Source organism: Oncorhynchus keta, chromosome 23 (assembly GCF_023373465.1).
Source record: "Oncorhynchus keta strain PuntledgeMale-10-30-2019 chromosome 23, Oket_V2, whole genome shotgun sequence".
In the NCBI taxonomy this organism is placed as follows: domain Eukaryota; kingdom Metazoa; phylum Chordata; class Actinopteri; order Salmoniformes; family Salmonidae; genus Oncorhynchus; species Oncorhynchus keta.
Genome location: NC_068443.1, coordinates 44,210,647 through 44,225,521, shown reverse-complemented (window position 1 = coordinate 44,225,521; position 14,875 = coordinate 44,210,647). Strand labels below are relative to the sequence as shown.

At 42.1% G+C, this 14,875-nt stretch overlaps 1 protein-coding gene across 4 annotated transcripts in view; it reads left to right on the top strand.

The window, feature by feature from the left end:
* The window catches only part of phb2a (prohibitin 2a), a 158,108-nt gene that overhangs the window by 133,831 nt on the left and 9,402 nt on the right, over positions 1 to 14,875 (top strand). For all 4 annotated transcript variants that reach the window (XM_052477305.1, XM_052477304.1, XM_035800650.1 and 1 more), the window contains exons 3-6: positions 2,938 to 3,022; positions 3,305 to 3,384; positions 4,474 to 4,658; positions 4,999 to 5,128. In XM_052477305.1, the coding sequence (XP_052333265.1) occupies positions 2,938 to 3,022; positions 3,305 to 3,384; positions 4,474 to 4,658; positions 4,999 to 5,128 (480 nt within the window). The remainder of the gene's footprint in view (positions 1 to 2,937; positions 3,023 to 3,304; positions 3,385 to 4,473; positions 4,659 to 4,998; positions 5,129 to 14,875) is intronic.

Genomic DNA, 14,875 nt, shown 5'->3' with positions numbered 1-14,875 from the left:
TTCTCACTAACCATACAGGTACTGCCGAATTCTTCCCTTATGTATGGAAATACCACCTCTACCCACTCTGTCTGCTCTGTAGATATTGTAACCAGCCAACAGAACATCTGAGTCGAACAGAGACACAGCCAGGATTCAGATATAATCATTATGTCAGCATGTGATTGTGAGACCAGTATTTCAATCAAATCTAGCTTTTGGATCAAGCTTCTAGCATTCAAATGAAAAATTCCTAGGCCACTATTTCAAGAGCTCATATCAGATGGAGCATTCTAGGTAATATTAGATGAGCGACACTTCCTTGTGTAACTACTGACAGGCCTGAGTTGGATGGAAATAAGATTACTTCTAACAATACCCCTCTGCCTGTGTTAACCTGCACGCCACACACTAGTAGAGACAACAACCCTTGTTGACAATACCCATTCCTTAATGTAAAAGGGTGACCAATTATTTTAGGATCTTATAGGCCTACTCCAATAGAGAATCTAGGCACATTTTTATTTAGCTCTATAATTCTTTATCCTAGCCCTACAATAGATCTCTACCTATTAAGTTTTCTTAAAGCTAATCGTCTCATTCACATCCGTGAACAAGTGCCGTACTACGTAACAGCTTTTAAGTCATTAATATACCTGATCTCTACATTTAGCCATGTGTCAAACAAACTACCTTGGTATTGCTAATGTACTACCTGTGCAATCCTCTTCAAATTTAATAAACAGCCAAAGAATGAAGGTCAGCCGGCTGACGACACCGCTCGCGTGTCCGAGCGTTGCAAAATAAATGTAGAAATCTGTTATTCAATTCATGCTCGCGCACGCAAACGAGCGTGTTGCCAAGGGCTAAAATAGAAGTCAGCTCTATTTCTGACGCAGATCGCGCTGCAAGTCCTGCCTCTCCCATCTCCTCATTGGTTTATAGAAGTAGGTACCCACGTGCCATCTCCGCATTGGTTATACCCACGTGGGTGACAAAGACGACCGAGGTTAGTGGCGGTAATGCAACTCATTTATGAAAGTTGCCAATCGCATTATAAAGTCAGGAAGGAGGAGAGATGACTAAAAACAACTCGCTTGACCGTTTTATGTGTGGATTAATTGTCGGAGTAGAGGACCTTGTGCATTTCAGGTAAAATAACAACTCAATGTTTATCCCAGGACAAATTAGCTAGCAACAGAAAGCTAGCTGAATGGGACAAATAAGCTAGCAAGTGCAAGCTAAATTGCCATGTATGCTTAATGCTTTTCAACCTGTCCCCAAATTAATATAACTGGTTCATATAATTGGTTCAGATTATGTTTTGATATTTTAACCTGCGTGTCGTGATAGCGTTTGGTGTGGGGGGGAACAAAATACATTTATGCACTCGCACAGCCGGTTTGGGTTCAGTGTTACGGTCGCACATTTTTGGGGATATTCAGAGGTGGAAACTTTCCATGGGAATTAACGGGAGTATTTGCAAATGTAATATTATTACCATTTTAATAGTTTTTGCATGGGATATAACCATATCATATGGAGACAAACAACTTTTTTCTTTCTGTAGACATCGTTGAAATCGGAAGTTTACATACACTTAGGTTGGAGTCATTAAAACAAGTTTTTCAACCACTACCCACATTTCTTGTGAACAAACTATACGTAAAGCTTATTAAGGCGGCAGGGGCAGTATTGAGTAGCTTGGATGAAAAGGTGCCCAGAGTAAACTGCCTGCTCCTCAGTCCCAGTTGCTAATATATGCATATTAGTATTGGATAGAAAACACTGAAGTTTCTAAAACCTATTTGAATTATGTCTGAGTATAACTCATGGCAGGCAAAAACCTGAGAAGAAATCCAAACAGGAAGTGGGAAATCTGAGGATGGTTGATTTAACTCAACCAATATCACACTGTGTATTCAATAAGGGCTATATTGCACTTCCTAAGGCTTCCACTAGATGTCAACTGTCTTTAGGAACTTGTTTGAGGATTCTACTGTGAAGGGGGAGAGAATGAGAGATTGAGTCACAGGTCTGCCAGCAGTCACGCGCATTTCACATGAGAGCTAGCTGCGTTCCTTTGCTTTTCTGAAGACAAAGAAATTCTCTGGTTGGACTCAACTTACCATACTCTCCCCAAATCAAAGTTATGTGCCTTTAGTTAAAACGTGATGGCTGCAAGACCAAGTTTAGCCTCTCACTTCAATACTCGAAGTTGTTGCGTAAATCAACCGTATATTGCTATTTTATTTAACTAGGCATGTCAGTTAAACAAATTCTTATTTACAATGACTGCCTACACCGGCCAAACCTGGACGAAGCTGGGCCAATTGTGTGCTAACCTATGGGACTCGCGATCACAGCCGGTTGTGATACAGCCTGGAATCGAACCAAGGTGTCTGTAGTGATGCCTCAAGCACTGCGTTGCAGTGCCTTAGACCGCTGCGCCACTCGGGAGCCCGTGCTGACTCATTTAAAAAAAAAAATGGTTAATGGACTACCTTTTAGCTGGGATAGCTTTGTAAATTAAAGGAGAATTGGGGGAGGTTGACCTTACTGCTTGACAGACTATATACAACACTGCGCTACAAGGACCCAAGGGCTCTTTCTCAATTCGTCATAACTCTATTCCTATCTCCTTTACTCACCCACCTCATACATTGGGGGAAAGGTTCAAAAGTAGTTATTGGATGTTCTTACGTGTGACTTAGAAGAGATCGGACGAGGGTAGAGGAAAGCGCAGTGTTGTCTGTTTGTCAAACAGTACGGCCCCCTCCCCCTAATCAACCTTAATTCACACGGCTATCCCGGGGAGTTGTCAGACATCTTCTATTAACGCTATTGTAGCGGTGGTCCTCATTACCATGGGATGCAAATTACCCCTGGATCATGTTTTGAAGCGTCATTGCTAAACTGTACTGCAACTGGTTTTAAATGAGTTCCTTTTCTCCTCAGTGGAAGGTGGTCAGAGGGCCATCATCTTCAACAGGATTGGTGGGATGCAGATGGACACGGTACTCGCTGAGGGGCTCCACATTAGGTAGATGTCCTTCGTTATCACTCACCTTTTTGACCTTGACTGGCAGGACAGTGAGTTGTCGTGTTCATTAGGCTCATAGGGAGGGACTACCTGCACATGTCCAATAAGAAACTCATGTCCGTTTTCCTTTTTCGAAATGTTTTGTTTTCGGTTGTGTGCCCTAATGAACACGAACGACCCTGAACTGTTTTCACAGCGGGGGGATGAGGGTGATCCATGTCTTTGGTGGACTATTTAAACAAGGCTATATTCATTGTCCTCACCCTACATTCTTGTTGACAGGATACCATGGTTCCAGTACCCTGTCATCTATGACATAAGGGCGAGACCAAGAAAGATATCGTCCCTAACCGGAAGCAAAGGTGATTGATTGGTGTTTCTGAACATATAATCCTGATCAAAATTATCCTTTGTCTTGGGATCAAATAAAACCTCTTGTTGCATATGAGATGCTGTTTAGTTTATTCACATCTAGGAACAAACTGTACCTTTCTTACAAAAATTATTTTTTGTGATAAATAAAGGTAAAACTTTTTTTTTTTTAACTAGGCAAGTCAGTTAAGAACAAATTCTTATTTTCAATGACGGCCTAGGAACAGTGGGTTAACTGCCTGTTCAGGGGCAGAACAACAGATTTGTACCTTGTCAGCTCGGGGGTTTGAACTTGCAACCTTCCGGTTACTAGTCCAACGCTCTAACCACTAGGCTACCCTGATTGACTCCACAACAGCACTTCAGGCAGTGGCCTGGGCCATTCTAAACTGTTGTATATTTGTGGAGAATGACATTCACCGAAACTAGATCCACATTTACTGAATTGTAACAAGGTCCATTATTCCTGCTGTTGCAACACATTGATTCCATGGCAGGATGGATTTAATGGATTTAAAAAATATATATATATTATTGCTGTTCGTACAGAATGTATTCATAACAATATCTTGCCTCCTGGCTGCAGTGAGACGAGTGGAAAATATTGGATAAAGAACATTCATTATTTTCATAGAGAAGGAAAGAAAGACCGGCAAACAGTGAATGGAGGCTATGTTAAAGAACCACTCTGATATTTACAGCCATTTTAGCCTAGTGGTTAGGAGCGTTAGCCTAGTGGTTAAGTGGTTAAGAGCGTTTAACCAATTACCAAAAGGTTGATGGTTTGAATCCCTGAGCTGGGATGATGGACAATCTGCTGTTCTGCCTTAGAGCAATGCAGTTAACCCCCAAAAACAACTGCACCCCGTGTGCGGATGACATGGACGTTGATTAAGGCCTCTCTGATTCAGAGGGGTTGAGTTAAATGCAGACAACATGGACGTTGATTAAGGCCTCTCTGATTCAGAGGGGTTGAGTTAAATGCAAAAATGTGGTTTAATCCTTTCTCCTATTGAGTCTTGAATATCACCTAAAATGGCTCCGACTCTCTCTTCCTTATTGTCTCTGTCCCGGTACAGACCTGCAGATGGTGAACATCGCCCTGCGTGTGCTGTCCCGTCCTGTGGCCTCCAACCTGCCTGCCATGTACCAGCAGCTCGGCAAGGATTACGATGAGAAGGTGCTGCCATCCATCGTCAATGAGGTGCTGAAGAGTGTGGTGGCCAAGTTCAACGCCTCGCAGCTCATCACACAGAGAGCTCAGGTATACAGGAAGGGGTGCTTTTGGGAATGCTGTTTCTCTTAAAGTGCTATGGTAAAGTTGTAGTTGCTACATTAGACTTGTGCGCTATTGGTATGCACTTTATCACCTTTAATTTTGTTAAATATTTTTTGTTGTTGTTAGATTTGAGTCTTTTCTGCGTTATACAAACATTTACACTACATTTGTCCTGTCTCCATGCACCTGCAGCTTACTGAATGTACTTTAATGAGTTGAGCTCAGTAATGGCCTTCTCAATTGGAAAAGGTTTTTATAGTTTTCCAATCGAAATGCATTTAAGAATGATGGACCAATGGCAATAAAAGGGTTCTTCTGTCATTAGGTGTCCCTGATGATTCGGCGGGAGCTCTTTGAACGCGCCAAGGACTTCAACATCATCCTGGACGATGTGGCCATCACCGAGCTGAGCTTCAGCAGGGAGTACACTGCCGCGGTGGAAGCAAAGCAAGTCGGTGAGGAGGCTCACACTCATACCCTTGCCATTGCATATATAGTACACTACCTTTTTACCATATACTAAAAATACTAAAAACTACATTCTGCTATTTGAAAAACTGAATTGGGCCCCTACTGTTTTTGTATACAGCCTATGGATGGGACTGGGGAAATGTAACCACTCAAATTCATAGACTGCACTCTAGAGTAAGTCGCTCTGGATAAGAGCGTCTGCTAAATGACTTAAATGCACTCTAGAGTGGTGAACAAAGAACAAGTCAAAACTATTAACTTGCCGTTTCAAAGCTCATCTAATGCAATTCTGCCATGGAGTTGAAAATGTTGCAGTTTCAAAGCTCATCTAATGCAATTCTGCCATGGAGTTGAAAATGTTGCAGTTTCAAAGCTTATCTAATGCAATTCTGCCATGGAGTTGAAAATGTTGCAGTTTCAAAGCTTATCTAATGCAATTCTGCCATGGAGTTGAAAATGTTGCAGTTTCAAAGCTTATCTAATGCAATTCTGCCATGGAGTTGAAAATGTTGCAGTTTCAAAGCTTATCTAATGCAATTCTGCCATGGAGTTGAAAATGTTGCAGTTTCAAAGCTTATCTAATGCAATTCTGCCATGGAGTTGAAAATGTTGCAGTTTCAAAGCTTATCTAATGCAATTCTGCCATGGAGTTGAAAGAAAATGTTGCAGTTTCAAGCCAGTTTCCTGCAATTCTACACATTTTTGCTGTGTAGCTTGAATGTATTTTTCAGGAAACGCTAATTTCCTACAATTGTAGGAAATGACCAAGAAGTTACTGGTTGGTACGAATTCTCCGCTGCGCTCTATCAGCACCATGGACAGCGCCCAACATACAAAAGCAAGATTTTGACCAACCAGCTAGATTGTTTCTTACCTTTTCAGAAGAGCAACATTTACGTGTCCTTTAAAAATAGCCTAGAACTAATTACTGAAACACTTCCTTGTTTGGATCTGTAGCGTATGCAAAACTTCAGCTTTATTGGTTTTTACTGTCCTAAAACAATTCATTACAGGAATCATAAGGATAATGTACTTTACTGTTTAACTTCTCTGGGATATATGGGACCCTAGAGTCCCACCTGGCCAAAAGCCAGGGAAAATGCAGAGCGCCAAATTCAAATAAATTACAAAAAAAATCGAACTTTCATTAAATCACACATGCAAGATAGCAAATTAAAGCTACACTTGTGAATCCAGCCAACATGTCAGATTTCAAAAGGGCTTTTTGGCGAAAGCCAACAATGCTATTATCTGAGGATAGCACCACTGTAAACAAAGAGAAACCATATTTCAAACCTGCAGGCGCTACACAAAACGGCGAAATAAAAATATACTTCATGCCTTTGACAAGCTTCTTTTGTTGGCACTCCAATATGTCCCATAAACATCACAATTGGTCCTTTTTGTTTGATTAATTCCGTTAAAATATATATCCAAAATGTCAATTTATTTAGCGCGTTTGATCCAGAAATATATACAGCTATTGCATCAAATGTACATGATCTTAGGGGCATTGGCAAACGCAATGTAATATAATTGATGTATCCCCAAATTGCACCGACTACATCTGTATATCCTACAGCTATTGTAATCATGAGCCTATAAACCAAAGTTACACGGTTAGCACGGAGGCAGTGTCCGATAGTAGAAAGACTACTTTATCCAGCTCACCTCCTGAACTTTCTAAAAAAAAGCATTAAAAACAGTCAAGCAACCAGAAACGTTCTAAAAATAGCCTATATTAACATATGTACAGTTGATGTTGGAACCTTAGCCAAAAGCATTTAAATTCGGTTTTTCACAATTCCTGACATTTTAATCCTAGTCAAAATCCCTGTCTTAGGTCAGTTAGGTTCAACACCAGTCCCAGTGGGTCAGAAGTTTACATGCTCTCGATTTGGTAGCATTTCCTTTAAATGGTTTGACTTGGGTCAAACGTTTCGGGAAGCCTTCCACAAGCTTACCACAAGTTGGGTGAATTCCGGCCCATTCCTCCTGACAGAGCTGGTGTAGGCTTCCTTGCTCACACACATTTTCAGTTCTGCCCACAAATTTTCTATAGGAATGAGGTCAGGGCTTTGTGATGGCCACTCCAATACCTTGACTTTTGTCTTTAAACCATTTTACCACAACTTTGGAAGTATGCTTGGGGTCATTGTCCATTTTGAAGACCCATTTGCGACCAAGCTTTAAACTTCCTGACTGATGTCTTGAGATGTTGCTTCAATATATCCACATAATTTCCCTCCCTCGTGATGCCATCTATTTTGTGAAGTGCACCAGTCCCTCCTGCAGCAAAGCACCCCCACAACATGACGCTGCCACCCCCGTGCTTCTCGGTTGGGATGGTGTTCTTCAGCTTGCAAGCCTCCCCCTTTTCCTCCAAACATGACGATTGTCATTATGGCCAAACAGTTCTATTTTTGTTTCATCAGACCAGAGGACATTTCTACAAGAAGTACGAACTTTGTCCCTATGTGTAGTTGCAAACCCGTAGTCTGGCTTTTTTATGGCAGTTTTGGAGCAGTGGCTTCTTCCTTGGTGAGCGGCCTTTCAGGTTATGTCAATATAGGACTCGTTTTACTGTGGATATAGATACTTTTGTACTTGTTTCCTCCAGCATTTTCACAAGGGTCTTTGCTGTTCTGGGATTGATTTGCACTTTTTGCATCAAAGTACATTGATCTCAAGGAGACTATGACCGCTGCGTGGTCCCATGGTGATTATACTTGCATACTATTGTTTGTACAGATGAACGTGTTACCTTCAGGCATTTGGAAATTGCTCCCAAGGATGAACCAGACTTGTGGAGGTCTACAATTTCTTTTCTGAGGTCTTTGTGCTGATTTCTTTTCATTTTCCCATGATGTCAAGCAAAGAAGCATTGAGTTTGAAGGTAGGCCTTGAAATACACTGCTCAAAAAAAATAAAGGGAACACTTAAACAACACAATGTAACTCCAAGTCAATCACACTTCTGTGAAATCAAACTGTACACCTAGGAAGCAACACTGATCGACAATAAATTTCACATGCTGTTGTGCAAATGGAATAGACAACAGGTGAAAATTATAGGCAATTAGCAAGACACCCCCAATAAAGGAGTGGTTCATCAGGTGATGACCACAGACCACTTCTCAGTTCCTTTGCTTCCTGTCTGATGTTTTGGTCACTTTTGAATACTGGCGGTGTCTAGTGGTAGCATGAGACGGAGTTTACAACCCACATAAGTGGCTCAGGTAGTGCAGCTCATCCAGGATGACACATCAATGCAAGCTGTGGCAAGAAGGTTTTCTGTGTCTGTCAGCGTAGTGTCCAGAGCATGAGGCGCTACCAGGAGACAGGCCAGTACATCAGGAGTCGTGGGGGAGGCCGTAGGAGGGCAACAACCCAGCAGCAGGACCGCTACCTTCGCCTTTGTGCAAGGAGGAGCACTGCCAGAGCCCTGCAAAATTACCTCCAGCAGGCCACAAATGTGCATGTGTATGCTCAAACGGTCAGAAACAGACTCCGTGAGGGTGGTATGAGGGCCCGCCGTCCACAGGTGGGGGTTGTGCTTACAGCCCAACACAGTGCAGGACGTTTGGCATTTGCCAGATAACACCAAGATTGACAAATTCGCCACTGGCGTCCTGTGCTCTTCACAGATGAAAGCAGGTTCACACTGAGCACCTGTGACAGTCTGGAGACGCAGTGGAGAACGTTCTGCTACCTGCAACATCCTCCAGCATGACCGGTTTGGCGGTGGGTCAGTCATGGTGTGGGGTGGCATTTCTTTGGGGTGCTGCACAGCCCTCCATGTGCTCGCCAGAGGTAGCCTGACTGCCATTAGGTACCGAGATGAGATCCTCAGACCCCTTGTGAGACCATATACTGGTACGGTTGGCCCTGGGTTCCTCCTAATGCAAGACAATGCTAGACCTCATGTGGCTGGAGTGTCTGCAGTTCCTGCAAGAGGAAGGCACTGAAGCTATGGACTAGCCCGCCCGTTCCCCAGACCTGAATCGAATTGAGCACATCTGGGACATGTCTCGCTCCATCCACCAACGCCACGTTGCACCACAGACTGTCCAGGAGTTGACGGATGCTTTAGTCCAGGTCTGGGAGGAGATCCCTCAGGAGACCATCCGCCACCTCATCAGGAGCATGCCCAGGCGTTGTAGGGAGGTCATACAGGCACGTGGAGGCCACACACACTACTGAGCCTCATTTTGACTTGTTTTAAGGACATTACATCAAAGTTGGATCAGCCTGTAGTGTGATTTTCCACTTTAACTTTGTGTGACTCCAAATCCAGACGTCCATGGGTTGATAAATTTGATTTCCATTGATCTTTTTTGTGTGATTTTTGTTGTCAGCACATTCAACTATGTAAATAAGTATTTAATAAGAATATTTAATTCTTTCCGATCTAGGATGTTATTTTAGTGTTCCCTTTTATTTTTTTGGAGAGGTGTACACCTACAATTGAGTCAAATGATGTCAATTATCCCATCGGAAGCTTCAGAAGCCATGACATTGTTTTCTGGAAGTTTCCAAGCTGTTTGAAGGGCACAGTCAACGTAGTAAACTTCTGACCCACTGGAATTGTGATTTAAGTTAAATAATCTGTCTGTAAACAAGTGTTGGAAAAATTTGTCCTAACCGACTTGCCGAAACTATTTTGTAGTGTTTGGAAAATGAGTTTTAATGTTTCCAACCTAAGTGTATGTAAACATCCGACTTCAACTGTAGCCTTGAACAAGGTCCATGAAGTCAATAACTTGCTTGTAACAGATTCATATTCTCTCTGACACTCACTTAGATAATACCTTTTGATACAGTGGTAGCAGTACATTCTTATAACATCTACCGAAAGGACAAATGCCAACGGAGACGGTGTTGCGGTCTATTTAAAGAACCACATTCCTGTAAAGCTTGGAGACTATCTAATGTTAAATACTGTTGATCTAATATGGCTACAGGTTAATCTGCCTCACCTAAAGCCCATTATTGTGGGAAGCTGCTATAGACCACCAAGTGCTAACAGTCAGTATCTGGATAATATGTGTGAAATACATTATCAAGCATGTCAACAAGTATATTTTCTGGGTGAATTTTTTTTTATTTTTTAAATCTCGACTGGCTATCATCAAGCTGCCCACTCAGAAAAAAAACTTAACTGTTACCAGTCCCTGTAACCTAGATCAGGTTGTCAGTCAACCTATCAGGGTAGTTACAAACATCACAGGAATTAAATCTTCAACATGTATTGATCAAATCTTTACTTATGCTGCAGATATTTGCTTTAAAGCAGTATCCAAATCCATAGGATGTAGTAGTCATATCTAGGAAAGTTCTAAGCGCTGGGCCTAATATAGTGTATAAGAGGTCATACAATAAGTTTTGTAGTGATTCATATGTTGATGTAAATCATATTTGCTGGTCTGTGGTGTGTAATGAGGAGCAACAAGACACTGCACTTGACACTTAAATGTCTTATTCCAGTTACTAATAAGCATGCGCTCATTAAGAAAATGACTGTAAAAACGGTTAAATCTCCTTGGATTGAGGAATTGAGAAGGATGAGGCCAAAGGTATGGCAATTAACTCTGGCAGCCCAACTGATTGGCAAACGTACTGCAAATTAAGACATCATGTGACTAATAAAAAGAAACTACACAATGAAATAAAGAATGATAGTAAAAAGCTTTGGGGCACCTTTAAATTATTTTTTTTTTGGAGGGGAAAAGCGAACTCTGCTCCATTCATTGAATCAGATGGCTCATTTGTCACAAAGCCCACTGATATTGCAAACTACTTTAATGACTATTTCATTGGCAAAATAAGCAAACATAGGAATGACATGCTAGCAACAAACGCTGATGCTACACATCCAAGTATATCAGACCAATTTATGGAAGACAATTGTACTTTTGAATTCCGTAAAGATAGTGTGGAAGAGGAGAATTGTTGATCAACAATGACAAACCACATGGGTCTGACAATCTGGATGGAAAATTAGAGGATAATAGCACAATATATTGCCTCTTCAATGTAAGCCTACTAGCGAGTGTGTGCCCTCAGACCTAGATGGAAGCTAAAGTCATTCCGCTACCCAAGAACAGTAAAGACCCCTTTACCGGTTCAAATTGCTGACCAATGCCCATTACCAACCCTTAGTAAAGTTTTTTTTTTTTTTTTTTCTCTCTCATATACAAAGCTATTTCACAGTAAACAAATTGACAACAGAATTTCAGCATGCTTATAGGGAAGGACACTCGACAAGCACAGCACTTACACAAAGACTGACTGGCTGAGAGATTGATTAATGATTGTGGGGGCTGTCTTAGACTTCAGTGCAGATTTTGACATTTTATTGATCGTAGTCTGCTGCTGGAAAAGGGTATGTTATGGCTTTACACCCCCTGCTATAATGTGGATAAAGAGTTACTTGTCTAACAGAACAGGTGTTCTTTAATGGAGGCCTCAAATATAATCCAGTTAGAATCAGGAATTCCCCAGGGTAGCTGTTTAGGCACCTTGCTTTTATTAGCTACATGCCACTGAGTAAAGCCAGAGTGTATATATGCGGATGACTCAACACTATATACGTCAGCTACTACAGCAACCGAAATGACAGCAACACTCAGAGCTGCAGGTAGTTTCAGAGTGGGTGGCAAGGAATAAGGTAGCCCTAAATATTTCTAAAACTAAAAGCATTGTATTTGGAACAAAACACTCACTAAACCTCAACTAAATGTTGTAATAAATAATGTGGAAAATTGAGCAAGTTGAGATGACAACTGCTTGGAGTAACACTAGATTGTAAACTGTCATGGTCAAAACATATTGATGCAGTAGTAGCTAAGATAGGGACCAGTCTGTCTATATAATAAAGCAATGCTCTGCCTTAACAACACTATCAACAAGGCAGGTCCTACAGGCACTAGTTTTGTCACACCTGGACTACTGTTGAGTCATGTGGGCAGGTGCCACAAAGGACTTAGGAAAATTGCAAATGACACAGGGCAGCACGGCTGGCCCTTGATTTACACAGAGAGCTAATATTAATAATATGCATGTCAATCTCTCCTGGCTGAAAGTGGAGGTGAGATTGACTTCATCACTATTTTGATTTATGAGAGAGCTCTGTGCAGTAAACATGTCTGTCTAAACTACTGGCACACAGCTCGGACATCCATGCAAATAAAATGTATTTCTATAGCCCTTCGTACATCAGCTGATATCTCAAAGTGCTGTACAGAAACCCAGCCTAAAACTTCAAACCGCAAGCAATGCAGGTGTAGAAGCACGGTGGTTAGGGAAAAACTCCCTAGAAAGGCCAAAACCTAGGAAGAAACCTCCTCTGCTGGGTGGAGATTATAACAGAACATGGCCAAGTTGTTCAAATGTTCATAAATGACCAGCATGGTCAAATAATAATAATAATAATAATAATAATAATTATTATTATTATTATTATAAGGCAGAACAGTTGAAACTGGAGCAGCAGCACCGTCATGTGGACTGGGGACAGCAAGGAGTCATCATGTCAGGTAGTCCTGGGGCATGGTCCTAGGGCTCAGGTCCTCAGAGAGAGGAGAGCATTAGAGAACGCACACTTAGATTCACACAGGACACCGACTAGGACAGGAGAAGTACTCCAGATATAACAAACTGACCCTAGCCCCCGACACAAACTACTGCAGCATAAATACTGGAGGCTGAGACTGGAGGGGTCAGGAGACACTGTGGCCCCATCTGATGACACCCCCGGACAGGGCCAAACAGGAAGGATATAACCCCACCCACTTTGCCAAAGCATAGCCCCCACACCACTAGAGGGATATCTTCAACCACCAACTTACCATCCTGAGACAAGGCCGAGTATAGCCCACAAAGATCTCCGCCATGGCACAACCCAGACAGGGGCGCCAACCCAGACAGGATGACCACATCAGTGAATCAACCCACTCAGGTGACGCACCCCTTCCAGGTACGGCATGAGGGAGCCCCAGTAAGCCAGTGACTCAGCCCCTGTAATAGGGTTAGAGGCAGAGAATCCCAGTGGAAAGAGGGGAACCGGCCAGGCAGAGACAGCAAGGGCGGTTCGTTGCTCCAGAGCCTTTCCGTTCACCTTCCCACTCCTGGGCCAGACTACACTCAATCATATGACCCACTGAAGAGATGAGTCTTCAGTAAAGAAAGACTTGAGACCGAGTTCCATAAAAATTGAGCTCTATAGGAGAAAGCCCTGCCTCCAGCTGTTTGCTTAGAAATTCTAGGGACAATTAGGAGGCCTGCGTCTTGTGACCGTAGGGTACGTGTAGGTATGTACGGCAGGAACAAATCAGAGATAGGTAGGAGCAAGCCCATGTAATGCTTTGTAGGTTAGCAGTAAAACCTTGAAATCAGCCCTTGCTTTGACAGTAAGCCAGTGTAGAGGCTAGTACTGGAGTAATATGATCAAATTTTGGGGTTCTAGTCAGGATTCTAGCAGCCGTATTTAGCACTAACTGAGGATTTAGTGCTTTAGCCGGAAAGTAGAGCATTGCAGTAGTCTAACCTAAAAGTGACAAAAGCATGGATTAATTTTTCTGAATCATTTTTGGACAAAGTTTCTGATTTTTGCAATGTTACGTAGAAGGAAAAAAGAAGCACTACTGTGGGAAAGCCTTCAGTTTCCCCAAACAGGTGGAGATCCACAGGAGGATACACACAGGAAAAAAGCTGTCCTTGAAATGGTCTTGATATGTTCTTCAAAAGAGAGATCAGGGTCCAGACATTTACATTTACATTTAAGTCATTTAGCAGACGCTCTTATCCAGAGCGACTTACAAATTGGGACATTTACATTTACATTTAAGTCATTTAGCAGACGCTCTTATCCAGAGCGACTTACAAATTGGGAGTAACGCCAAGGTCCTTCAGTTTTATTTGAGACGACTGTACAACCATTAAGATTAATTGTCAGATTCAACAGAAGATCTCTGTTTCCTGGGACCTAGAACAAGCATCTCTGTTTTGTCAGAGTTTAAAAGTAGAACGTTTGCAGCCATCCACTTCCTTATGTCTGAAACGCATGCTTCTAGCAAGGGCAATTTTGGTGCTTCACCATGTTTCATTGAAATGTACAGCTGTGTGTCATCTGCAGTGAAAGTTAACATTGTTTTCGAATAACATCCCCAAGAGGAAAAAAATATATAGTGAAAACAATAGTGGTCCTAAAACGGAACCTTGAGGAACACCGAAATGTACAGTTGATTTGTCAGAGGACAAACCATTCACAGAGACAAACAGATATTTTTCCGACATAAGATCTAAACCAGGCCAGAACTTGTCCGTGTAGACCAATTTTGGGTTTCCAATCTCTCCAAAAGAACGTGGTGATCGATGGTATCAAAAGCAGCACTAAGGTCTAGGAGCACGAGGACAGATGCAGAGCCTCGGTCCGATGCCATTAAAATGTAATTTACCACCTTCACAAGTGCCGTCTCAGTGCTATGATGGGGTCTAAAACCAGACTGAAGCATTTCGTATACATTGTTTGTCTTCAGGAAGGCAGTGAGTTGCTGCGCAACAGCCTTTTCTAAAATTTGAGAGGAATGGAAGATTCGATATAGGCCGATTCGTTTTTATATTTTCTGGGTTAAGGTTTGGCTTTTTCAAGGGAGGCTTTATTACTGCCACTTTTAGTGAGTTTGGTACACATCCGGTGGATAGAGAGCCATTTATGTTCAACATAGGAGG